This window comes from Quercus suber, unplaced genomic scaffold (assembly GCF_002906115.3).
Source record: "Quercus suber isolate HL8 unplaced genomic scaffold, Cork oak 2.0 scaffold_513, whole genome shotgun sequence".
NCBI lineage: Eukaryota > Viridiplantae > Streptophyta > Magnoliopsida > Fagales > Fagaceae > Quercus > Quercus suber.
Window position 1 is genome coordinate 348,612 of NW_027069962.1, and position 27,478 is coordinate 376,089.

The 27,478-nt window shown below is 38.3% G+C and overlaps 1 protein-coding gene across 1 annotated transcript; it reads right to left on the minus strand.

Moving 5' to 3' along the window:
* Nucleotides 1-10,431: 10,431 nt before the first annotated feature.
* LOC112012882 (caffeoylshikimate esterase) lies at nt 10,432-25,487 on the minus strand. Its single transcript, XM_024045257.2, has 8 exons — nt 25,086-25,487; nt 24,912-24,941; nt 24,451-24,580; nt 24,168-24,314; nt 23,917-24,047; nt 11,858-11,995; nt 10,869-10,967; nt 10,432-10,748 (listed from the first exon to the last, which is right to left on the minus strand). The coding sequence occupies exons 1-8, from the start codon at nt 25,377-25,379 to the stop codon at nt 10,533-10,535; spliced, it is 1,185 nt and encodes a 394-aa protein (XP_023901025.1). The 5' UTR covers nt 25,380-25,487; the 3' UTR covers nt 10,432-10,532.
* Between the last annotated feature and the right edge of the window lie 1,991 nt (nt 25,488-27,478).

Here is a 27,478-nt window from a genome sequence, read left to right on the forward strand (position 1 = left end):
ATTTCTTTATTACATTGTCTTCCTTTACTATTTCTTACTAAAATCCTTCTCACCTAACTATCTTGGAAGGCAAAGCCCAAGCAGAGCCACTCGGACTTGAGTTCCAAATCCCACAAGTCTTGTGCAAAAGCACTAAGTCTGTGAGAATTGGGGCCAGGATCCTCGTGGCTGAATCATTCTCATGAAATTCATTTACATATATGTATATGTATTAAAATGTATATCTCAATCTAAGAAACTAACAATTATTTGAAGATATGTGTATTGTATAGTGTGTTTTATGTAGCACCTATAGAGGTAAAGGGAAAGGACAAAACTCTATTGCATAATAACCATGGAGAAAGATCATATGGTTCAGAGAACCAGCATTCTGGGTTCTTACAGGCCTAGTACGCCCGGGATCCCACGACAGTACGCCCTGAAGTACCAAGTGAAGGAACTCTTTTAAATGTTTATACAATAAAAGATAAGCCTTAAATATTCTATTTCAATATTTTTCTCATTGAGAATATTATTTTACTTATTTTACTTATTTCCTAAGCGTAAATGGTCATTTTATGACACTAAAACACTTATAATAGTATTTTATTGCTTAGGAGGAATCGCATTTTTGCCTTGAGGAGATTTATGTGACTTGCGCACAACTTGGTTCGTAATCAACCCCCATTTAGCTGTGGTGAACCAAGCCCAGTCCACCAAACAACAAATATTTGGCTCAGGATTGTTGTTTTCTACTTGTGCCTGTGTGCTAGAAAAAATGCACTCTCACATTTTAGCGACTCCACTGGGGACTTGGAAAAAGGATATGGAAAAATTAGTCCCTTCACAAGCATGGCTCCAAAGCTAGGAAACATGTAGAGAAAGGAAAGTTCCTCTTGGTGTATTCAACATCAAGATCCCAAAAGTGCGGGTTCCTCCAACGAACGTTCTACCAAGGGACTCTATATGGAATTTTGGAGAACTTCCCAACAGAAGATAAGTTTTATGCATCATTATTTTCTTCATTTTATATTTTGAATATAATGGACTAAAGTCTATGGTTTTCAAATGGATAGCTATCACTGTGTTACATGAAAGCAAAAGCATTGTATTGTTTAGTAATAGAAGTAGACACTTGTTCTACACAATATAGAATCATAGATAAGTTTAGTTGTCATACTCATCCTCCAATTAAATGGACCTCATTTAAAGATGTTCATAAAAGATAACTGCCCAGCTGAATTAATTAGTTTCAAAAAATAATAAATAAATAAAAATTAATTTTTTTTTAAACAAAAAACTCATGTTTATTTTGGCTTGGATAATTCCTTTATACTATTGAGAAGAAGTATAAAAAATAAAAATAAAAAATGATTCAAGGGACAAAATTATCTAGTTTAACAATGAAAGGCATGCCCTCTTTCTTTTGCCCCTTTCTTCTTATAAGGTACAAAAGTACTGAAAAGTGTAGGATTGGATTGGGACCAATCAGGGCCAAGAGCTGAATGGTTGGACCCTCTTTGCTCCACAAGGACTTCGAATCTCTGGTGGCCAAGCCCTTAGCTTAGCTTAAGTTATTCTTCAACCTTGTGTTGGAGGTGGGGTATTGCAATATTGTTTTATTTCAGCTTATTGGGGGTTGAGACCATGTTGCTAAATGGTTTTGACATTGATCAAAAGTTCACAATGTTTTGAACATGGTATGGGAATGGTTGCTGATGACTCTACACCCTAAGCAATAGAAAGGGTAGGAGGGAGTGATGAGAAGAAAGCCGGTCAGTTTGACTAGCGTTTATGCGGTTAGTTTAAGTCCTAAACTTTGAAGTCCAAAACTTGAAGATGCTTGTTAAATGAGGTATTGGTGGTGTGAAACTACTTTGTACCATTGACCTCTAAAGGCAACTCACTGGTCTCATAAAAACTTAACTAATACTAAAGGTGTTTTGAGAGTACAACCAACCTATAGAGTACAACCAAAAAGTTGAAAATAAATATTGAACTCAGCTAGAAGAAGCAAAATCTTGTTTCTCATGAGGATTCTACTCTTTACAAAACGGGGGTAAGAGGGGTCATGTAATAATATTTTTAACAATCAAAACATTGTCTCATTGCTAAAAAAAAATGGAGAAGTGAGCAAATAAAATAAAAAAAGATTGATGGAATGAAGATTGTATGAGCTACACAATGAAGCAATTGCCTCACATTTGGGGGGCTGATTTATTTTCTTTTAAAAAAAATCATAATATTGTTTCATTTCTTTTTTATTAAAAAAGAAAGAAAGAAAGAAAGAAAGAGAAGTAAGTGAATCAAAGAGGCTTAATGAAATGTAAATTACATAGCAAAGCAATCGCCTCACGTTGTGGGGCTAAATAATTTTGCAGCAACTTGATAATAATATCATATGGTGCAGGTTAACAAAATAGACAGTTTCCTTGGCTCCACCCATGGATTTGGCAAAATGGAGTAGTTCCATGATCCCAGCAAAGCCTGGGAGATCCTTGACTCTAGGAAGCAAAGCTTGGGAGATCCTTGATCCCAACAAAGCTGAGGAGATCCTTTATTCCAGCAAGGCTGAGTACACCCTTGATTCCAGCAAAGCCTAGGAGATCCTTGACTCCAGGAAGCAAAGCTTAGGAAATCCTTAATCCTAACAAAGCTGAGGAGATCCTTGATTCCAAATAAGATCCTAGATTCTAGTTAAAAAAAAAAAATAATAAAAATTAAAAATTAAAAAAAAAAAAAAAAAAAAACTAAGTAGTCCCCTGGGTCTAGACACGAATCCAACAAAAATAGAGTAGCTCCTTGATTTCAAAGAAGCTAAGCAATTCCTTGGTTCTAGCCACAGTTCTAGCAAAATGGAATGGTTCCTTGGTTGCAGAAAAAATTCAAGTTGTTCCTTGATGGAATAGTTTTCTGATTCTAGCAAAGTGGAACAATTCTTTGGTTCCAACAAAGTTGAAGTACCTCTATGGATCCAACAAAGTTAAATGGTTATAAAAAAAAAAAAAAATGGAGGCATAAATTTTTTTTGATAAATGTTCCACAATGGCATCAAGAGAAGGTGGATCAAGCATGGTTCGACAACTACCTCATGTCCTGGGGGCTAAAGCCTATTGTGCGATGGGCCTTGAATATATTTTGAAGAAAATCAACAGAAACACTATATTGCAAGTCAGTAACAAAATCAACATTATTGAAAGATCAACAACTATACAGTACATCTATCATTTCATATAGCTTAACAATTGGGCCCACCCATGGAAATAACAAGATTTAGAGGAGATACAGAGACCACTAAAGGACACCTACAACTAGCTCTAAAGGCCAACCATGACATCACAAGTATTGCCTAATCCCCCCAATGTACCACTAGTACATGAAAGAGGGATTGAATGGGAAGTCCACAAAAGTTACTGCCAATCCTAGTCTTTTCATCTAGCACAAAGTAAACTCTATGGAAAATATACTTTATGATGAATCGGCTCCACCTGAAGAATATCCTATTGTTAGGATCCCGAGGGCTCCTATCTCGAGGATCTTGGGGGGCTCCTATCCCAGAAGAAGAAGAAACCTAGAGGGAAGGCAAAATTTTACTTATGAAGGCATACGGGACTTGAATGTAGCCTACAAAAGAATCCTGGGCCACCATCTTACATGATAGCCAAGAAAGAGATCTTGGAGGAACCTGGGGATATGATGAGTCAGAATATCCCATCTCTAGGATCCCGAGGGGCTCCCATCCCAGAAGGAGGAAACAATACCCATGGTTTGAGGGATCCCTTGGACAGAAAAAAGACAGAAGGAGGAAGGCTAATATACTGCTTTTGAAGATCCTAGAGAAACTTATGGATATGGAAAGGAATGCATAAATCCTACCAAAGGAAAAACTAGAAGAGGTGAAGTTAGGGGCTGACCCAATGAACCCGAGGCCTGTCCTAATCAGCAGTCAGTTATTGGTACCAAAAAAAAAAAAAAAACAAAAGAGCAACTGGTGGAGCTATTGAAAAATATGAAGATTTAGTGGTGTGGATTACTTCAAATTAAATAAGGCACGTCCAAAGGATAAATTTCCTTTGCCTAACATCGATCTCCTCATAGATCCAACAATATCAACCATAAAAAGGCATACCACGATCAAGGAACTCAAAAGGTTCTTGAAAAAAGTTTCATACATTAGGAAGTTCACACCAAGACCAGCCTTGGTCACTAGTGGACTATCCAAACTGTTGAAAAAGGAGAATGTTTTAATATGGGGAGTTAAGCAACCAAATGCCTTTCATAAAATTTCAACAAATCATAAGTCATTTGCCTACCTTATGGGTACTAGTCCATGACAAAATCACTATTGTTGTACCTGGAATCTTGATCCCAAGCATATAGAGCATTGAAGGACACCGAAATGAGGTATCCCAACATAGAAAGGGCATGTATGGCGGTCATGCATCTCAACAACTGAATCATTACTTTTCATCCCACCAAATCCTATTAGTGACAAGCTTTCATCCAATAAAAGCCCTCATACATCAGCCCTTGCGATCTTGAAGAGTAGCCTGGTGGTTAATATTAATTTTCCAATACAATATGGGTCGGAAGGATCCCCAAAGTTGTCAAGAGCTAAGCTGTAGCAAACTTACTGACCTAGATCCCCGAAGAAGAGGAGTACCTATCGAGTGAGAAGATCTCTAAAAAAGCAGTAGCGGTAGAGATCCTTGTAAAGAAACAAACTATGAGGTTTGTGAAGACATCCTTCAACGAGCATGCCTAGAGGAAGCCTTCCTTTTCCAGGATCCCGTAAGAGAATCCCCCACTTCAAGAAAACACCATGACAGAATCATCTTGGTGGAGCTCCTGGCCACCAGTTTACTAGTGGGAGCAACCTTAGATGATTCATAAAAGAAGTTTATTTCCATAAGGGATTTGTTCACAGCCAAGAGAGGATATTTTAGAAGATCCTCGAAGAAGGAAACAAATCCTCAACCCTTTAAAGAAAAGAAAAGAAATCAGTTCAGTGAGTCCACTTGAGAATGAGGGGCTACGTAGGAACTTTTTTTGAAAATTGAAAAATTCAATGGTCATGATCAAACTTTCCAAGTGGCATGGCCTAGGACTTGGGAAAGGGAAAATTTTCCATATACCTAGCCCTGGACTTGATCATAATAGAAATTTTCCAAGTGGCATGGCCTAGGACTTAGGAAAGGGAAAATTTTCAATGTACCTAGCCCAGGACTTGATCATAGTAGAAATTTTCCAAGTGGCATGGCCTAGGACTTGGGAAAGGGAAAAGTTTCCATATACCTAGCCTAAGACTTGATCATAATAGAAATTTTCCAAGTGGCATGGCCTAGGCCTTAGGAAAGGGAAAACTTTCCATGTACCTGGCACAGGACTTGACCAAAACAGAATTTTCCAAGTGGCATGGCCTAGGACTTGGGAAAGGGAAAATTTTCCATGTACCTAGCCCAGGACTTGATCAAAACAGGAATTTTCCAAGTGACATGGCCTAGGACTTGGAAGAACAAACTTTCCATGTACTTGGCCCAGGACTTGGCCAAAACAAATTTTTCCAAGTGACATGGCCTAGGACTTGGGAAGAGCAAACTTTCCATGTACCTAGCCCAAGACTTGGCCTAGAACAAATTTTCCAAATACATGGCTCAGAAATTGGCCAAAAGCAAAAGTTTCCAAGTACAACCAAGAAACTAGTCAAAAGCAAAAGTTTATGGATACAAGCCATAGCACGTCCCAATAATGCGTGCAGATTGTAAGCATATCCTAGTAATGGGTACAACTTGCAACACATACCCGTAATAGGTACAAGCTGTACCATGTACCAGCAATAGATACAAGTCGTAGCACGTCGTAGCAAAGGGGCAAATTGTAAGCAAGGTCCAACGAGGGGTACAAAGAGAAAGAGCCTCAAATGGGTATAAAAACCCAAAAGTGGGTGTATAAAGTGCACAAAATTGACCTTCTTGAAAGAAATTGGTTCAAGGGAGCCTGAGGAAGCAAGGAAGGCGTAGCTTAAAAAAAAAAAAAAAAAAATTCCAAGAGTACATCACTCGAAGCCGCAAAAGCATGAATACTTTTGCAAATCTCTATACAAAGAGATTAGTCAATGACATTGCAAACCAGCTAGCAACATTTCCCTCCTACTACAAGGTGTAAACTCACCAAAGGCTTGGAGGTACTTCAATTCAACAAAAGAAAGGTACCCTTTTGGTAAGCCCACTCATTAATATCATGTTTGAATATATCAAAACACTGCAAAAAGTTGTGCAAGAGGTATCACCCATGCACTAATACTTTATTCATGTAAATTAAAGTGAAAAATCTAATATTTTGGTCTTCTTACTTGACCAATTATCAAAAATCAAAATTTGGAATTCTTGTGTGGTTGAAATCCTCACATGGTTTCATATACATGAAATAATTTCATTGCTACGTCTTATTTGGCAATTGGCTTTTCCAGTGCATACACTGGGGGCTACGATAAGATTAAAAAAAAATTTCTTAGATATATCTTTCACTTGATGAAAATTGAGAAGCCTAGTGCAAACTTTACTATACATAAGTTCAACCACTGTTATTTTCTTTGGCTCATGAACTATATGGTATATATCAATATAATTGGTGGCATGATATGTGAATAATTTGCTGCAATTTGAAATATTATACAATCTCTCACAATTTGAAAAAAGAATAAGGCAAAGATCAAGAGCATCCACAAGAAGAGCAAGGTCTTTAGCTAAGGCAAGGCATGGAGATGTTCTTAAGCATTCTAAACCATGTCCTCAGGGAAGTTTTTGTCTCTTAATACATTTTAAGAAGAATAGCTAGCCTTGATTAGACTTTAAATCAGCATGTTCATATGATTCAATGACTTATGATATCATGGTTTCATTGGTAAGTCACTATTCATGGACTAAAAATCTCATGTGGCAAACATCTGGATGTTATTCACCTTAGCCATAGCAAGCATGTACTACAATGCATAGAATATCTTTGGCAAAGTTCATGGGGGTTGCCCTCACTCAACCTATTCTGTAAAACAAACAAAATCTTGTTGACAAAGCAATGCTATCTGATATTGAGATTTAATTTTTGTATGCTACTTTCAAAAAGCATATCCTAGAATTACTAGCAAAAAACACTAGTGCTAGAAGTACACTCTTGGCATCAAATGCAATACCAATATAATTTTGGCTATATATGAATACTTCATTGTTGGCCTGACAAAATTGATTTGTTTTATGGAAAATTGAATACCAATCTACAACTTAATACTAACATGAAGGTGAATTCTAATCTTTGGCAACATGTTAGTTCATTCCATGAAGGAAGTGTAGCAATTCATTTGGAGTTTCCCTCAAGAATTATTTGATCTACACATTGGTTCTACAAAGTAGGAAAGTGTCCAAAAACAATTTATTTTCTCGCACGTGGGCTACAGGTAACCCACGAGTTCGATGGGCTAATGTTGAGGTCCAAAATTTCACAACAAAGCCCATTCCATAAAAAATAAAGAAGGCCCAATTCGTGCAGCAAGAAGAATCAACATCAAGGCCCTATGTATGTTCAGATTTCCAGCAAAAAAGACCATTAAAAAGTCCAGCAAAATCCAGTGAAAGAACTGGGTTGGGATCCCCAAAGGCTGCTAGAGGCTCGGGATACTCGGGATCCTCGGGACGTGCAACACAGCTAAAGTGGGATTGAGACAGCTTAAAAGGAGTACCACGAAATACAAGAAATGAAGAACAAATATGTCCCTCTCAAGCACCTAGTGGTGCAGCAAAGAATCAGAAAGCTTGGAGAGTGACAATTCATGAACAAAAGGTTGGTACCCCGGGAAACCCAGAATGAAGAACTATAAAGGGAAGTGGTTGGAAAAACCTTCAACCTAGCAGGAATGGATTCTGCTCACTTGGGAAAAATGACAGCAAGGAGGACAGCCAAAAAGCTAAGTCTAAAAGGTGAAAGGCCTTGAAAGAAAAGAAGGTAAATGTCAGCTATGCAAAATTGAAAGTCAGTAAGTGGCTTTTAGGAAAACAGGACTAAAAGATGAAAACTATGAGAAACAGAGAAAGAATCAACGGTCAATGGCTAGCATAACAGGGGCTCTGGTACCCAGGGAGTCAGGGGGGGGGGGGAGAATCAATGGTATCCAAACCCTAAAATGACACTATAAAAAGGAGGAAGTAGCCAACATTAAGGGGCATTATGCAGAATAGAAAATCACAACAAAATTATGCAGAAAACTCTGTCAAGATTCAAAGAAAGTAGGGAAAAAAAGCTCCCGGTATCCCAAAACAACCACTATAGAAGGTACTTGGATTAAAAGGGATTCAAACTTTGCAAGTCTTAGAGGCTTAGATAGCTATCTAAGTCTGTAATTTTTGAGCTTATTTGGACCTTGTATCACATCTTAGTGAGCATATTGTAATCCACAATTTAAGAAAAATAATGAAATACCTCATATTGATTTGAAGATCTCTAACAATTATTTGGTGTATTTCTTTATTACATTGTCTTCCTTTACTGTTTCTTGCTAAAATCCTTCTCACCTAACTATCTTGGAAGGCAAAGCCCAAGCAAAACCACTCGGACTTGAGTTCCAAATCCCACAAGTCTTGTGTAAAAGCACTAAGTCTGTGAGAATTGAGGCCAGGATCCTTGTGGCTAAATCATTCTCATGAAATTTATTTACATGTATGTATATGTATTAAAATGTATATCCTAATCTAAGAAACTAACAATTATTTGAAAATATGTGTATTGTATAGTGTGTTTTATGTAGCACCTATAGAGGTAAAGGGAAAGGACAAAACTTTATTGCATAATAAACATGGAGAAAGATCATATAGTTCAGCGAACCAGCATTTTGGGTTCTTACAGGCCTAGTACACCTCAGGATCCCACGACAGTATGCTTGGGATCCCATGACAGTACGCCCTGGGGTACCAAGTGAAGGAACTATTTTAAATGTTTATACAATAAAAGATAAGCCTTAAATGTTCTATTTCAATCTTTTTCTCATTGAGAATATTATGAATACTTATTTTACTTCGAAAGCATAAATGGTCATTTTATGACATTAAAACACTTATAATAGTATTTTATTACTTAGGAGGAATCACATTTTTGCCTTGAGGAGATTTATGTGATTTGCACACAACTTGGTTCGTAATCAGCCCCCATTTAGTTGCGGTGAACCAAGCCTAGTCCACCAAAAAACAAATATTTGGCCCGGGATCTTTGTTTTCTACTTGGGCCTGTGTGCTAGAAAAAAAGCACTCTCACAAATATAAGCTTGTATTGGAAAATTTGTTTTGGAGGGTCTAAACATTCACAAGTGTTTTATACCTTAAGTGAGTTTTCAACTATTAGCAAGTTTTTTGTATTTGTTGCTAGTATTCATTGGCTTAGTCAGAGGCCACGAGTAGCGTCCATGAGCAACAACAATAGATGAATCCACTAAGGGGCACAAAACGACTAACACCATTGATAGGCTAGTCCAAAAAACCGATCTACCCTTTGGTCTCTCGGGATAACTAGACTTTGAATTTCCATCTTTGAATAGAACGAAAAAGGATGCTATAGGGCAAATAAGAATGAGTTTTTTCAACGTAATGTTGGCTAATACCAAACGAAATGGGAAATGGAAAATGAACCAATTGTCCACTCATGACCTCCAAATCCAAGTCAAGCAGGATTCAGTCAAAAGTCCCTAATTTGAAGAGAATTGGTTAGGAGAAATGCTATGCACCAAAAATTCTCATAAATAGCCACATGATAAATTGTGATTGCTTTAATATCATTTTTATATGGATCCATATTTTACACCTCTTTTATTAGCATGACATATCACCTCAACAATTATGAAAATTGTCTATGAACTTATTGTTATGAAATCAAGACAAAATTGTTGTTAAGGTTTTAGGTACAAACTTCTTCTAAAAAAAAAGTTCTAGGTACGATCTCATTTATAGAAACGTTGTTCTCTTCAAATTATAGTATAGACCCAGAATCAAAGTACACCTCCCCTTGGTTTGAAGGGGGTTTACAATTAACTATTAAGCGGGGGTTTACAATTAACTATTAAGCGAAGGGTTACGAGGTCGTGCAGTCTAGCCTTCAGACAGGTACATTATATTATCTCATGATGGTAGCTTGACCAACCCTGCTCGAACAATGGATTCTTACGCTTATTCAGATAGAAACGGGGGACAAAATATCTTACTGCTAATTAACTTTTATCAAAGCTTTAGATTATTGTGCATCCCCATCACAAGACAGGTACATTTTTTTTAACAAATGGGGGAGGGGCCGTGGGAGAAGTGGATAATGCAAGAGAGTTTTAGGTGCCTTTAGCCATATTTTTGTTGAAATGGTGAGCCTGCTACTAATGCTATTATAAGACTACAGGATAAAGGGTAGGGAGAGGGGGATGCAACAGAATAAATGATCTTCCATGTCATGTAACAGTATATAGCATAAGAAACAAAAATGGATGAACTTGTCCATTGTGAGTGAAAAACCAAAGGGGAACTTCTAGTTTAAGAGGACACCCGGGAATCAAGCCAAGAAACAATATCATTAAGGACTGTAAATATTCTGTCATCAGGCTCCCCTTCCAGAATGCAGTGATATCCATCATCATAGAGTTTTAGGATTTTGTCTTTGGTAGAGGCCTTCTCATAAAGAAATTGGCTCACTAATGGATCTGTCACCTTATCTGCAGCTCCATGAAGAATCAGCAATGGAGATGAAACCTGCAATACCTCTAATTGATTTGAATCTTGTATATATAGAATAATATGCATGCCTATCTCAGGCACTCTCATGGATTATGACAAAGAAAAGGTCATAAAAAAACGCAAATGGAAACTGACCTTCTCCACTTGCTTCTCAATTTCACTTGTCACCTTCAAAAGTTCCACAGCAGTTTTCAATCGTGTTTGGTCTTTATAACAAATCACATTGTAGACAGCCTATAATACAAAAATGCAAAAGCTATTATTCAAGAATCATTCCAGAGAACAATAAAAAAAGTCTTTTAACATCTAGAAAAAAGAAGATAACTAGTAGTCTTTGTATGCTCTAATTTTTATAACTGCAAGAAGATACTCTCACAAATTTGAAACCTTATATGGTTCTACATTCTTTTTATGCCTTTTGGCTGGACACAGATTTGCTAATGTTGTAGAATATTAAGTTAGTGAGGGTTTGTACTATGAGGAATTAAACTGAGGGTTAGTACTAGTTAGTTACTTGAATGTTGATGCTAATGGTAGGACAATATCAGGGAATGAAAGACATGAGGAAAAGGTAAAACTGAGATTGAGAAATTGTTTTTTTAGTCATCAAAAGTTTTGGCAATATCAGTTTAACTAAGGCTATGGGTTTATTTGTTACAGGAAGAGGAACAATGGCTTCTCTAGGGGCTTATCAGGTATTGTGAATGTAGCATCCAGAAAAAGGCACCTTTTATCCATTTGCTACATGTACTAACAAGTTCATGTGCCACCAAAAAAGAAACATTGACATTTACAGCCTCTTTCTTTACTGAAGATATCCATTGTTGATACATATGAAGTACAAACCAGTGTCCCTCAACCTAGCTGATTATCTTCCATATGAAATTCCCTCTACTTCTCAGCTTAAATGCTTCTACAGTCTTACATATCCTTTAGACTGTATTTAGCAGCATGTAAAAGGTTCTAACATGTTCATTATCTTTCTGAGATCTTGCACATAGACTAGCATACTTGTGAAGGTTTGACCAGTTGTTGGACCATATTGAAGTACAACACCATAACCATTTCAAATTTAAAATACTATGCAAGTGCATTCATATCAAGCGAGTAAATAAAGGACAAACCATTTTCCTTTTCCTTAAGTCTCTGAAGGCTAGCTCAGCTAGATCTTTCTGTGGGAAGAGCTTTGCTTTTGGCAGGACATTAGACATAAGGGTTAATACCTTCAGAACTGGAGCTGGAGGCTTCACTTCCTCTGCAATCTTAGTAGCAAGTCATGGTCAGCAAATTTTTCATTTGGTGAATGAAAGAGTACATTCATCCAGAAACATAATTTAGCCATGCAACTTCCTGAAACATCCTATTAGGGACGAGCACACAAAATCAATATTGTAGCCCCTCCCTAACACATGCACACATGGAAAGAGATCACTATCCTAATCATCATTTAGTGAGGATAATATGATGAACAAGGTAATGTAAAGCCACATAAGATATCCCCCAGTGAAGAGTAAAGAAATAATATTTTGTTATTCTATCAAATCCTTTGTTAAAATGAAAACTAAAAAAATAAAGATTATCTTGAGGACTTCAATTCATTGTTAAAAAAAAAAAAAAAGTTGCTAACACAACATATTTAGTGTGTGCCTATTTATATAGACGGGATGTTTTAGCCCATTGAGTAGAAAGACATATTTATTGTGTATAAATTAGTAAAGAGGGATGTTTTAGACCATTGAGTAGAAAATTAATTTAATTGCAAAAAATTTCACCATGTAGTCACAATGAAAAGACATTTATGCATTGCCATTCTTAACCCACAGGTAGCAGCTCATCTGCCCAAGGGGGAATACCTAGTTCTCACTTATCACTTACCCAAAATGGAAAAAGAAAAGGATTCACATCTCAATGACTATTATAAACAGGTGCACTGAGAGAAAAGGCAGTAAACCCAGAAACTGTACAATATTCTCCTCTCAACATGCAGAGGAAAGGAGACTTATATGAACTCAGTGCAATAACAAGTGCAAATGATACTACCACCATCTACAGACTGACTCGAGAGTCCTAACTTGGTGGCTAGGATAGAGGCTACTGTCTCTCAACACCCAAAATGGACAACAATGGTCCTTCTCTGAAGATAGCTTTCAACTGGCAACCACAACCTGGAAATCCGCAGGAACCATATGTGCAGACAGCCTATTGTAGGCTTCTAGATGTGCCTAATTGCTTATATGATATCCTAGGCATTATATAAACTCTCCAAACTTATTTCTGTATTTTCTTCTCCTTCTCACTCTTACTTCAGGTTAAGCCTCTTCTGCATCTCCATAATATCTTTTCCATATTGCCCCCTACACTAAAGAATTGTCAATCAGATTGAAATAGAAACAAGGAGGTTGTGTCAAAGCTTATTTGATAATATATTCTCATAGATTATTGCTCATTGACTAGAGTGATTTCTAAAAGAATAACATGTCGAAGTGAGATTATGATGCCTCCTCCACCCCACCACCTTCCTCCACCCTACCCCCACCACCAGGCGGCATCAACCTTCCCTTCACTTTTCCCTCCCATCTCCTTTTTTCCCACCACAGTTTTCATCACCTTTTAGTTTTCTCCCTTACCCTCAATTTTATCCCCCCCCTCTTTGCCCTTCCCTTTCCCACCACCTCAGTTGTCTAAACCTTCCCCTTCACAAGAACTCTGAGTGCCCAAAGCTCCCTCCATTCCCGCTGCCACACGACCCCCATCAACCTTACCTACCAAACCATCCTCCCTACCACCACCAATTTTACCCGCTAAACTGGCCTCCCTAAATATCTTATCTGCTTCTTCCTCCTTTCATGGGGGCAGCAAGGGTTTTTTTCGTATTGATGCAAAATTGTTTTCATTTTCCTTTGACGGTGAGCAGTCTGACTCATATGCTATTCATGAGAATTCGGAATATCAAGAGTTCTATTTGGGTAGGTCATAAAGGCATGGAATGGATACTTGTGTTTTGCTGACATACGTGATTGGGTTTCAGGAAAGGATTTTTTTAGTAAGAGATTCTGGGAAAACAATAAGTTGCTTGAATTTCATGGTAGATCAAATGAGGCTGGTCTTTTTGTGGTTATAGCTATGTTTTTTGGTGGAGCTAGGCGAGGTTGTATTATGATCCCAGAAAGTATAAATCAGTCTGGGTGGACTTTGTTTCAGAAAGAATTGGGTGTTTTCCTCACAGGTGAGAAACCAAGGATGGGAGGGGTGATTCCAGATATTACTGGTGGTGCTAGTCTGGCAAATGGCGGTGTCCGGAATGGTCAAAAAATGCATAATTATGGGAATCTGTGGAAATCAAGGTTTTTTGAAAATTTGGGAGTTAATTTGGGCAAAAACGTGATACAAGGAGATTCTACCATTAATAAATCTGTTATTAGTGGCAGACCCACAGGTGCTTTTAATTTTAAGTTAACTTCTAAAACTTTAGCTTTAAGAATCTTTAAACCCGAAGGAGGCAAATGTTGTGTTTCTTGGTTGAAGCCTATTAACCGTGGGCTTGGGGCTTCTTTTGTTTTAAACAACTCTCTGAAGCCCAATACCTCTGTTGGGCCAAATTTTGGTTATGGTTTTGGAAAAGAAATTATCCCGGCCTCCAAGGATCCCAAGGGTAAAGGCCCTTTAGTCTCTCTTTCTTTGGGTGTTTCATCGGAGAATCAGGAGTTCGGTTCGAGAGAAAGGATGATGGGCAAGAGTTCGAGGGATGCTGGGAGAGTACCGGTAGGTGCTCTTAGTGTTTTGACGGCCAAGACCTGTACGGAAACGAGGCGCAATGCCTTTGAGAAGCTTCCCGACTCCAACAAGGACAATTTTTCTTTGGTTGATCCTGGTATCAAGTCGAGACACAAAGCCAATACCCATGCAGTTAGAAACCTGGTAGTTCCTAATGGAGATGGATAAGAACTGTAGGGAAATTGACTTAATTCGAGATAATCACCCTCTATAGAGAAAGAGAGATTAAGAGAGAGAGAGATTCACTAATGCACTAAGAAATTGATTTTCTTCAATTGATATCTAATGTTGAATTACAATTATGTATTTATAGGAGAATAGTTCTAATCTCATTGACCCACATGGCCTCATCCTATTGGTTCTATTATTCCCCATGTGCATTAATAATTCCAACATGTGCTTAAAGTGATTAACATATTTGGAATTGTAACTAACTAACTAAATCTCAATACAACAATTATTATCTAAATACTTATAGCATTCTTAACACATGGTATCTCGGTTTCAATGGCGATGGAAGAAACAATCAACAATGACATGTAGGCTTTTTATTGGCATCCTTGGGTTGTACAAAATCGATTCTCACCTCTAACCAAACTGGGTAATGAGGCGTTTTCTGTGTCCGATGAGGGAGAAGAAATTGAGGAAGTTTTTAGTGAGTGTTGTCAACAGTGGGTTACCCAAGAAACAGATAAGGTGCTTCCAAGCTCTGTGGATACTGTGGGATACATCCACATGATTCGGGGGTATTTCTTCTTCCGTGGGATCATAATGGAGTTGATAAAAGTGGGTGTGATAGTTTGGAGAATGCGAATCGTCTTTTGGAGTGTGATCCTGTGGCTCTTTGGGATCCTAATGAATTTAGAGAGGTGTTATTGGATTAGGAAATTGCAGAGGGTGAACTTGGGGTGGCAGAGACAGAAAATTTGAAATGGGTTTTCCAGTTGTTGAAGAGTTTCTATAAATTAGTGGGTTTTCCTATTGTGAAACATGGAGCTTAGTGTGTGGCTTTGTTTCGCCTTCTTGAACAAGAATGTATTGCTCTGAGAAATGATGGGGTGCCTAAACATCCTGCATATTCAAGTAAGAAAGGTCTTAGAGAGCTTAGGGGGCTTGCTTCCACTGAGAATTATGATGGATTATCTTCTAGAAGGAGGAACAGAGGATCTTTGAATGGTTCAGGGGCTACTAGTGTTTATAAGTGAATTTATGACTATTATTGTGGAATGTTAGGGGGCTTAACAACCCTCGAAAGCGAGAAGTTTGTAGGAATCTTCCTTAGGAATGGAAATGCAATATTGTCTGTTTCCAAGAAACTAAGTTATCCTCTATTGACGTTGCTGTTGTTCGGAGTCTCTGGGGTAGTCCTCTTACTGACTAGGTGGTTTTGGATGCGGTTTAGACAGTAGGAGGGGTCTTATTGGTTTGGGATAAGAGGGTTTTTCAAAAAGTTGACATTGTTGTGGGACAATTTTCTGTTAGTGTTTTATTGAAGGGGGTTGCTGATGGTTTTCTATGGACCTGTACAGGGGTTTATGGCCCTAATGACAATAAACAATGGCCATCTTTATGGGCAGAGTTGGTGCGTGTGCATGCAAGGTGGAACATGGCATGGTGTTTAATAGGTGATTTCAACATTATTAGATATCCGAGTGAGAGACTTGGCTGTGATTCTTTCAGCCCACCTATGTTTGATTTTTCCGATTTCATTGAGAACAATTATCTTATCGATTTACCTTTAGAGGGGGCTTCTTTTAACTGGTTTAGGGAATCTGAGATACCTTCTATGTCTAAAATTGACAGGGCTTTAGTTTCTTTGGATTGGGAGGATCATTTTGGGAATGTATCTCAAAGGGTGCTTCCCCGGGTTATTTTTGATCATTGTCCACTCTTGCTGGAAGCTGGTGGTTTTCGTTGGGGATGTTGTGCTTTTAAATTTGAGAATATGTGGTTGAAAGCCGATGGTTTTGTTGAGAGAGTTCAGCAATGGTGGAATGAGTTTTATGGGGTCTCCAAGTTTCATTTTAGCCCAAAAACTAAAGGCTCTTAAAGGTGATCTTAAGAAGTGGAATAGGGAGGGGTTTGGTGACTTGGCTTTTAGGAAAAAAATATTTTTGTTTGAATTGCTGGGGTTGGATGCTATTTTAGAGGTGTGGAATCTTTCGAATAAGGAACAGTCTCGCCGTATACAAATTAGAGGGGATATTGAATATTTAGCTTCCTTGGAGGAGATTTTTTGGAGACAAAAATCTTGTCTTGTTTGTGAAGGAGGGAGACAACAATATTCACTTCTTTCATAGATTAGCAAATTCCAATAGAAGAGCTAATCAGATTAACAATATTGAAGTAGATGGGGTTGTTTATGAGGATGAGACGGAGGTGCGTTCTCAAGTGGTTCATTTCTACCAGGTTTTGTATCAGGAGACTAAGATGTGGCGTCCATCTATGGATGGGTTGGATTTTTCTTGTATAGAGGAAGAAGAGAGGCTGTCTTTAGAGAGGGCATTCTCTAAGGAGGAAGTCATCTAGGTTTTGAAGGAAATGGAGGGGGATAAAGCACTCAATCTGGATGGTTTCACTATGGCTTTTTTCTATAAATGTTGGAGTGTTGTGGAAAAGGATGTCATGGCTTTTTCTGAACATTTTCATTGTCATTCTGTGTTTGAAAGGTCTATGAATGCCTCTTTTCTTTCTTTAATTCCTAAGAAGAGTAATGCTCTTAATATTAAAGATTTTAGGCCCATTAGTCTGGTGAGTAGTATATATAAAATTTATCTAAGGTTTTGGTAAATAGATTGTGGGCAGTATTGGACAATCTCATCTCTGAGTCTCAAAATTCCTTTGTCGGTGGGAGGCAAATTTTGGATTTAGTGCTCATTGCCAATGAATGCCTAGATAGCAGGTTGAAGAGTCTTGTACCGGGTGTGGTTTGCAAGCTTGACATTGAAAAAGCCTACAATCATGTTAATTGGGATGCTTTGTTCTATCTTTTGGATAGGATGGGTTTTGGGGTGAAATGGAGTGGGTGGATAAAGGCTTGTGTGACTTTAGTCCTGTTTTCAATTCTAGTAAATGGTTCCCCTGAAGATTTCTTTGGAAATTCTCAAGGTTTGAGACAAGGTGATCCTTTATCCCCTCTCCTCTTCCTTTTGATTATGGAGGTCTTAAGCAAGATTCTGAGAAAAACTGAGGAATGTGATCTGCTTCATGGTTTTCATGTGGGACCATTGAACTCTGTTGGTGTGCACATTTCTCATTTGTTGTTTGTGGACGATACTACTTTATTTTGTGATGCTTATAGGGATCAGTTGTTGTCTATAAGGTTGATCTTAACGTGTTTTCAAGCTTTTACAGGTTTGAAGATTAATACAGGGAAAAGTGAGATTATCCCTCTTGGGGAGGTGAATAATTTGGATACTTTGGCTAATATCCTTATAAGAGAGATGTTGTGAAGAACCTTTTACGCGAATGGAAGTGTGATATCGTATGTGTTCAAGAAACTAAACTAGACAGCACCAGCTCCAGCATGGTTAAAAGTATCTGGGGTAGCCCTTTGGTAGATTAGGGGGACTTAGACGCCATACATACAGCTGGAGGTGTCATTCTGATGTGAGATAGAAGGGTTTTTGAGAGAGTAGATTCAGTGGTTGGAAGTTTTTCAATTTCTGTTGTGTTGAAGGGTGTGGCAGATGGCTTTGAATGGATTTGTTCAGGGGTATATGGACCGACTGATGGAAGTCTTAGGGATGCTATGTGGGAAGAATTAGACTTAGTGAGATCACGGTGGGCTGGGGCTTGGTGCTTGTTGGGAGATTTCAATGTTATCCGTTATCCGGCTGAGAGACTTGGCTGTAACTCTTTTAGTCCAGCTATGTTTAAATTCTCGAATTTCATTGCTAAACATTTGCTGATTGATTTGCCTTTGGTAGGAGGTGAATATACTTGATTTCGAGACTCTGATAGTCCTTCTATGTCCAGACTAGATAGAGTTTTGATGACAGCAGATTGGGAAGAGCATTTCTTAGATGTGACTCAAAGAACTCTCCCTAGGGTGGTGTCGAGTCATTGTCCTTTGCTAGTGGAGGTAGGTGGTTTGTCAAGGGGAACGAGCCCTTTTAGATTTGAAAATATGTGGTTAAAGGTGGAGGGTTTTGTGGATAAGGTTCGTCATTGGTGGAATGGTTATCATTTTGTGGGACCTCCAAGTTATGTTCTAGCTTGTAAATTGAAAGCCCTTAAAAGGGATTTGAAGCATTGGAACAAGCATGTTTTTGGAGATGTAGCTTTTAGGAAAAAGAGTCTTTTGACCAAGCTCTTAGACCTTGAATTAAGAGAAGAGTTGCAGGTGTTGACTCAAGAAGATAGAGCTAGAAGGTTGGTGGTTAAATCTGATACAGATTTTCTGGCTTCCTTGGAAGAGATTTCTAGGAGGCAGAAGTCAAAGGCTCTTTTTATCAAAAAAGGTGATAACAACACAAGATTCTTTCATAGAATTGCCAATTCCCATAGGTGAACCAATTAGATTAGGGGTGTGGAGGTGGATGGCGTTCTCTTTGAGGAGGAGTCAGATGTTACGGATCAGGTGGTGGATTTTTACAGGAGATTATATCAAGAATCGGAAACTTGGAGACCTACTATTGATGGGTTAGAGTTTGCTTGTCTAGACGAAACTGAGAGGTCTATGTTGGAGAGAGAGTTCGAGAAGGAGGAGATTATTGAGGCTCTCAAGGAGGCGGAAGGCGATAAGGCCCCTAGGCCAAATGGGTTTACTATGGCATTCTTTTAGAAATGCTGGAGTGTTTTAGAAGGGGATATATTGGCCTTCTTCAAAGATTTTCGCAGTCAGTGTGTTTTTGAGAAATCTCTGAATGCCACGTTTCTGTGTTTGATCCCCAAGAAGACTAAGGCAGTTAATATCAAAGACTTTCGCCCCATTAGTCTTGTGGGCAGCCTTTATAAACTGTTGGCTAAGGTGTTGGCTCATAGGCTTCGAGGAGTTTTGGATAAATTGATATCCGACTCTCAAAATTCTTTTGTGGGAGGGAGACAAATCCTTGATTCGGTTCTTATTGCTAATGAATGCTTAGACAGTAGGTTGAAGAGTGGTATTCCTAGTGTTATAATAAAACTAGACATTGAGAAGGCTTATGATCATGTGAACTGGAATGCACTATTTTACCTTATGGAAAGGATGGGCTTTGGGGCAAGGTGGAGTAGGTGGATTAAGGCGTGCATCTTTACAGTTAAATTCTCTGTTCTGGTTAATGGATCTCCTGCAGGTTTTTTTGGTAGTTCTCGTGGTCTTCGCCAAGGGGATCCTTTGTCTCCACTTTTATTTCTTATGATTATGGAAGTGTTGAGTAGACTGTTGAAGAGGACAGAAAATGGTGGTTTTCTTTGTGGATTTAAAGCGGGATCACATAGACATGGGGGTATTCATATTTCTCACCTTCTTTTTGCTGATGATACTATATTGTTTTGTGATGCTTCTAGGGAACAGTTATTATACGTGTGGATGGTGCTGATCTTCTTTGAAGCTATTACAGGCCTGAAAGTTAATGTAGGCAAGAGTGAGATTGTTCCTGTTTGCGATGTTGGGGATTTGAATGGTTTGGCTCGTATCCTTTGCTGCAAGGTGGGCACTCTGCCTATGAGATATTTGGGCATGCCTCTTGGGGCACACTATAAGGATTAATCAATTTGGAATCCTATTATTGAAAAGATGGAGAAAAGGTTGGCTGGATGGAAAAGACTATATTTGTCCAAAGGAGGTAGGCTTATTTTGTTAAAAAGTACCCTATCGAGTCTTCCCACCTACTTTTTATCGTTGCTTACTATCCCTCAGGTTGTGGCTGCAAGAATTGAAAGAATTCAGAGGAATTTCCTTTGGGAGGCCTTAGAGGATGTTTTTAAATATCCTTTAGTTGCTTGGGATAAGGTATGCTTGCCAGTTGAATGTGGTGGTTTGGGAATCTGGAGTGTTGGGCTGTTTAACAAGGCTTTGCTTGGGAAGTGGTTGTGGTGGTTTGGGAAAGAAAATCATAGATTATGGCGTCAGGTTATAGCAGACAAATATGGAGAGGCAAGAGGAGGCTGGTGCACTAGAGGGGTAAGAGGTGCTCACGGGTGTAGGATATGGAGGAGTATTAAAGAAGGATCAGAGAAGTTCTTTAGCCAGATTTTGTTTAATGTGGGGGAGGGTAGCCGTGTTAGTTTTTGGCATGACCCATGGTGTAGGCCTACTCCTTTGAAGGAACTCTTCCCTTCCATGTATGATTGCTCTGTTTCTAAAGAAGCATGGGTCTCTGACTTGGTTGTAACAAATTCGGAAGGAGGAAGGAGCTAGAATTTATTGTTTCGTCATGGTCCTCAGGATTGCCAGGCAACCACTGTCTACTCATTCTTTGAGTTTATTTATTCCTCTATGCCGAGGGGTGAGGGGGATGATCAGTTGGTCTGGAGATTGACTACATCTGGTGTTTTTGATGTGCGCTCTTTTTATAAGCTATTATCTAGTCTTACTATTGATGCCTTTCCTTGGGAGTGTATATGGCGTACTAAGTTGCCTAAACGGGTGTTTTTTTCTTATGGACAGCAGCTAATGATGGGATACTCACCATTGACAACCTTATTAAGAAAGGTCAGTTTTTGGTTAATAGGTGTTGCTTGTGTTGTTGTGATGGGGAATCAGTGGACCACCTTCTTCTTCATTGTAAGTTCTCTCACGCCTTATGGTGTGAAGTTTTTGCAGTGTTTGGGATTCAATGGGTCATGCCAAGGTCAGTGAAATCTTTTTTCTTTATTTAGAGAAACTGGTTTGGAAAGCATCTTTCAATCATTTGGAACATGGTCCTGGCATGTTTAATGTGGTTAGTCTGGCAGGAACGTAATGTTCGCATTTTTGAAGACAAGACGAGAACTTTGGAACACATAAAATGTTTACTTTTTCGTACTTTGTTTCTTTGGGCTCGTATTTGGGGGTGTACGAATTGTACTGCTGCAGCTGATTTTTTTAGTTTCTATTTCTTTTAGCTCTTGATCTTCTTGTATTTGTTTCATTGTTCAAAGTGTTCACCATCATGAACATGATGTTCAATTTTTCAATAAAAGTCTTATTACCTATCAAAAAAAAAAGTTGTAGGGTGGGCAGCTTGCCAATGAAATACTTGGGGATGCCACTTGGTACATCATTCAAGACAGCTTCTATTTGGAATCCCATTTTGGAGAAGATGGAAAAGAAATTATTAGGATGGAAATGCATTTATTTATCCAAGGGTGGTAGGCTCACTTTATTGAAGAGCATTCTTTCTAGCCTTCCTCCTTATTTTCTATCGTTATTTACTATTCCTATAGTTGTGGCTACTAGGCTGGAAAGAATCCAAAGAAACTTTTTATGGGGATCATTTGAAAGGAGCTTCAAATACCCTTTGGTGGTGTGGGATAAGGTTTGCTCACCTATTGAAATGGGAGGTTTGGGGATAAGAAATGTGGTGTCCTTTAATTGAGCTTTATTAGGGAAGTGGTTGTGCAGATACGGGCATGAAGTTACTCATCTTTGGCAGAGGGTTATATCCACTAAATATGGGGAGGGTCATGGGAGTTGGAGTACTAAAATTTGTAGGAGAACTCATGGATGCGGTTTGTGGCTAAGTATTAATGAAGGGTGGGAAAGCTTCTCTTAGCATTTTTCCTTTGTTGTGGGTGATGGTACCCAGATTCATTTCTGGCATGATAGATGGGTTGGGGTTGATCCCCTTAAAATCCTCTACCCTGAGTTATATGTGATTTCAGCAAATAAGGAAGCTTGTATTTCTGATGTTGTGAGTCATCAAGAGGGGGATGATGTTAGATTTTGGAACTTGAGATTTCATAGGGATTTCGAAGATTGGGAGCTTGCTGCTTCTTTTTCTCTTATTGATTTTATTCAAGCTTATCTTCCACATGGAGTAGGCAGTGATTCTTTGTGTTGGGGCCTTAATAGAAATGGTAAGTTTGATACCCGTTCCTTTTATAATGAGTTAAGGATGACTCCCAACTCTATCTTCTCTTGGAAGGGCATTTGGAAAGCAAAGGTTCCCAAAAGGGTGGCTTTTTTCCTATGGACGGCAACTCATGATCACATTCTTACATTGGATAATCTCATGCTTAGAGGTCGCCCTTTGGCAAATCGATGTTGTATGTGCCAGTGCAGTGGGGAATCTATGGATCATCTCCTTATTCACAGTCATGTGGCGAATTCTTTATGGGTTTTTATCCTTCAAGCCTTCGATATTCAGTGAGTCTTGCCTAGCTCTGTAGCCGAATTATTATTTTGTTGGAATTATTGGCTTGGGAAACATGATTTAGATATTTGGAATTTTATCCTAGGTTGTTTGATATGGATTGTATGGATGGAGCGTAATTGTTGGTCCTTTGAAGATTCTGAGAAGCTTTTGGTTGAGTTAATAGGCCTACGCCAAAGAAGCCTTTTTGATTGGTCTCAGTGCTCGGGTTTAACAGAATGTTCTTCTATTGTTCAGTTTTTTTCTTCTCTTAGTTTAGTCTCTTGATTGTTTTCTGTGGTGTTCTGTTTTGTGCTTTGCTGTGTTCATTCTCACGAACACATTGTATGTTTCTTTTTCCATTTTCATTAATAATAATTCTTATATTACCTATATAAAAAAATAATAATAATAATGAAAAAATAAAAGAAAAAAAAAAGAAAAAAGAAAAAAGAAAAAAGAAAAAAGAAATAGAAACAAGGAATATTCCTACAAAGCAGGCAATGACCTAAGGTGCTTAAGAAACTACAAAAACCAAGAACAAGAAGTTGACCAAAAAGAAACAGACAGTGAAACAACGAAACCTTAGTAACAAACACTGACACTGTTGTGTGATTTTAAGTGCTACATAACATGACAGCAAAGTTGTTGTAGATCTTATTCATGTTCGTTCTCTTTTTCATTGTTCCTTTTTTCCCCTTTGCAGATGTATTATGACATAAGCTGGAAGTAACATATAAATCATAAATGGTACCTCCTGGTTTGAGAATGACTTTAATTTCCCACTTTTTACGAACTGCACTACTGGAGATGATTAACTTCTCACTAATAATTAGATATGATATGAAACAGATTATGAAACTTCAAAAGGGAACTTAATCAAAACGTCACACGAGAATGAGTTAGCCATATCAGTGTGGTTTGTTGGATCAATCAGATATCCATACATTGATTAATTACAAAATTAGCAGGCTAGTTTCCAAAGTAAATAATTTCTACATATTCAGACAAAACATAGAAATGTAAGCCAAGAGATAATGGGGACCTTCAAATATAAATTTTGAATGCTCATAAATTGACAAAATAGTTTAGTAATACTCTGGATTTCACTTAACTATTGACCATGTACAGTAGTAGGATGGACTTACTTTACACATTGGGGCTACAAGGATGACTCCATCCCATCCAAGGGGTTCCTTGAGATGAACTTTAAGAGCAACAGCTCCACCCATGGACTGTCCTAACAAAAAGTGTGGCAATCCTCTCAATTCAGGTCTTCCTTCCAATCAAACATAAAACACAATCAGCAACAACATTTTGTTAATTAAGCTCACCAAATCTATTAAGGAAGCAATTAATGATGGTGATGCTGATTCTATGACAGTTTAGAAAGTTGCACCTTTTATTTTTGTATAATTTTCTATAACATTATCAACTAATTGATCAAAACTTGGGATGTAACCATGCAATCCATCAGAAAGGCCAAAACCAGGGTGGTCCAAAGCATAAACACCATATCCAGATGCAGCAATTTGCTTGGCAATACCTGAAATCCCAAACTCACCATACATCACATAAAAAGCCTTAAAATTCGGTTTGCATATACCACTCTAGAGTAAACAAAAAATAGCAACATAAGGTATAGGGCTATTCCCAATTACTTTATGAATATGATCGCAAACCTTCAAAGAAGAATGTGCACGTATCACCATATCCATGGCAGAAACATAAAACACCTTTGATGGGAACACCAGACTCTGGCATCCAGCTTTTACAGAAAATTTGCAACCCCTTTGAGTTCCTCTCATACCACTACAAACCCATTAATAATTAACAGTCACAAATTTTACAATAACAATAATTATTTTTTTAAAACACGACAATCTCACTAGCCTTTCAGTCTCCACTTAGTTGCTAAGAAATGAAGAAATTGATAAGAAAATAGGCATTTGAACCTAATGTGTTGAGCACAATAAGTGGATTTTTCCAAATTTCAATTCCTTGCATCCTCATTAATAGCAAATAATTATAATATTTAATATACTAACATTCCTCAGAAATTTATTAAAAAAAAAATCCTTTTTTTATTTTGATTGTTTGCAAAATACTTTGTCTCAGTTTTAAAATAAGCAGCATTGCTTACCTCCTCAGTTCTGATTCCTGTAGGAGCAATCTATCCACCAATCAAAACCAATTGGCATTCACAACAAAAACCCAGAACAAAAAACAAAAAAGAATCATTAACTGAAATAATATACCAACCCAGAAGCAACGAAGATCAAAACTATGATCAGGGTGGAGGAAAAAAAAAACCAACCTTGAACAAGCAATGATCAAGCTGTTGTTGGACCTCCACGAAGGCAGAGCGGACCCTTCTGCGACAGGAAGCGAAATCCAAGTTCTGGGAAGCGATCGCATTGAGCTCCTTGCTTACGCCTTCGATGGGTGACCTTCGCTTGGCTGTGACTGTAAAGTAAGGCTTTGGGTCGGTTTTGGGACAAGGAAAAATGGGTTTGTATTGCTTTCTAGGAAGGCTGAAAGGAGAGATGGGTTTTCCAGGGAAAAGAGAGAGCTCCGGTGATCGGAATTTAAGAGTGAGAGAGAGGTCCATGGCTATGAACAGTGAACACTAGCGTGAAACCAATAAATTTGCTTTGTTTTGCACTGTTATTCTTTTCCAACACAGACAGCACTTTCTTTGTCAAGGACCGCTTCCCATGTATTGTGTACCACGTGGGGAATAAAATAGAATCAGTTGATTCCTGAACTAAAAACCAAAAAAAAACGTGGTATTTTTTTTCTTTTTCTTTTTTTATTGTTCTAGAAACTAAAAAGTAAAAAGAATATTTCCAGCCTTTATTATAACAATATAAAATAAGATATTTTTAAAAAGATAGAGAAAAAAAAAAGGGGGGGGGGGGGGAATTTGGGGGGGGGGGGTGAGATTACCGCTGTGAACTCTTCCAAGCATTCTTTAGATACCTAGGCAATGCAATACACGTTGCAACAAGGGGTATGCATCCTTACTTGATTTCTTTGGTTCCAGATGGACCAAGCTATCATAGCAAAGAGTTCTGGGTTTGAGTGGTTGGTCAAAATCCATGATAATAGTTCTTTATAGTCTACAAAGTACCTAGTGCTTCGAAAATTCCATTCTGCATAAGATGTCTAAATCGGGTCCAGCTCATTACAAAGCCATAGAGCATGCAATGGTGATTCTGCCTCACTCTTGCACCTATCACATAGGGGATCAACGATGATAGCTCGCCTCAACAGATTCAACTTAGTGAGAATCGAATTCTTACACGCTTTCCACATAAGATTCTTAACTTTATTTGGAACTCAGAGAGACCAAACACCTTTCTAAAAGCTCGAGTCTTGAGGACTGTACATGTCTTGGCTTGCCTCGTCATATTCATTCTTGCACGTATATTGTCCATTTTGTGTTAATGGCCAGTAGATCTTATCTTCAGACTCTGTTCTGGATAAGGGGATATTCTTGATCAGGTTAGCTTCACTTGGGATAAAAATGCCATCTATTAATTCTGTGTTCCACTGTCGGGTTAGAGGGTCAATAAGGAGGTCCATGGTTGCCTCCTCTAGTGAATCAAGAATTGGAGAGGAGACTAGGGTTGGATGTTTTGTGGGTAGCCAGTGTTGCTACCATATCTTCACTGTCCTTCCATTTCCAATGTGCCAACATGAGCCCCGGGCAATTACATCTCTGCCGTGTAATATGCTTTTCCAAGCATAAGAGCCCACTCTAGAATCTAATGCCTCCATTATGGAACAATGAAGGAAAAACCGAGCCTTGAAAACTCGATAAAAAAGAGACTTTCGATCTTCCAATAAGTGCCATGCTTGCTTTGCCAATAGGGAATCATTGTAAAGTGCTAAATCTTGAAAGCCTATACCTCCAACCAACTTGGACTTTATCATCTTATCCCATTTGAACCAATGGATCTTCCTTTTGTCACCTCGTTGTCCCCACCAAAACTTGCCTATGAGAACTTCAATTTCATGGCACAAGCCCAATGGGAGCTTGAAACAACCTATAGCATAGGTAGGGATAACTTGTATGACCAACTTAATTAATACTTCACGTCCTGCTTGTGATAGTAGATTTCCTTTCCATCCTTGTAGTTTTCTCCCACACCCTCTCCTTTAAGTAGGCAAAGCTAGCTTTTTTTCCTTTCCCTACTAGTGAAGGAAGCCCCAGGTATTTTTCACAATGCTGGATCTCTCGAATGCCAAGAATCCCTTTTATAAGCTATCTAGAAGCTTCATTGACCGCTTTGCTAAAAAAGATAGCAGTTTTCTCCCTGTTTACTTTCTGTCCCGAAGCCCCTTCATAGGCAAATAGGAGGTCCATCACTTTCCCACATTCTATAGGAGTAGCCCTACAAAAAAGAAGGTTGTCATCTACAAAAAAAAAAAAAACAAGTGGGTTAGTTTTGGCCCTCGTTTACATAGTGCAAAACCAGTAATATCTCCCTTTGCCATTGCTTGTTTTATAAGCCCATGTAAGCCCTCGGTACATAGTAAGAATAGGAAAGGCGAGAGAAGGTCGCCTTGTCTAAGGCCTCTAGAAGGTGTAATCAAACCCTTAGGCTCTCCATTCACAAGGATGGAATAAGTCACTATTTGAACACATACCATGATAAGATTAATCCACCTCTCATAGAAACCCATCTTCCTCATTAGTTGTTC

Excerpts from the sequence above, each read along its gene's own strand:
- LOC112012882 (XM_024045257.2), bottom strand. The coding sequence starts at position 25,379 with ATGGACCTCTCTCTCACTCTTAAATTCCGATCACCGGAGCTCTCTCTT. Across the intron at positions 24,581-24,911 it reads CAGGAATCAGAACTGAGGAG|TGGTATGAGAGGAACTCAAA; the intron begins GTAAGCAATGCT and ends ATGGGTTTGTAG. Across the intron at positions 11,996-23,916 it reads TTGTAGCCCCAATGTGTAAA|ATTGCAGAGGAAGTGAAGCC; the intron begins GTAAGTCCATCC and ends CTTGCTACTAAG.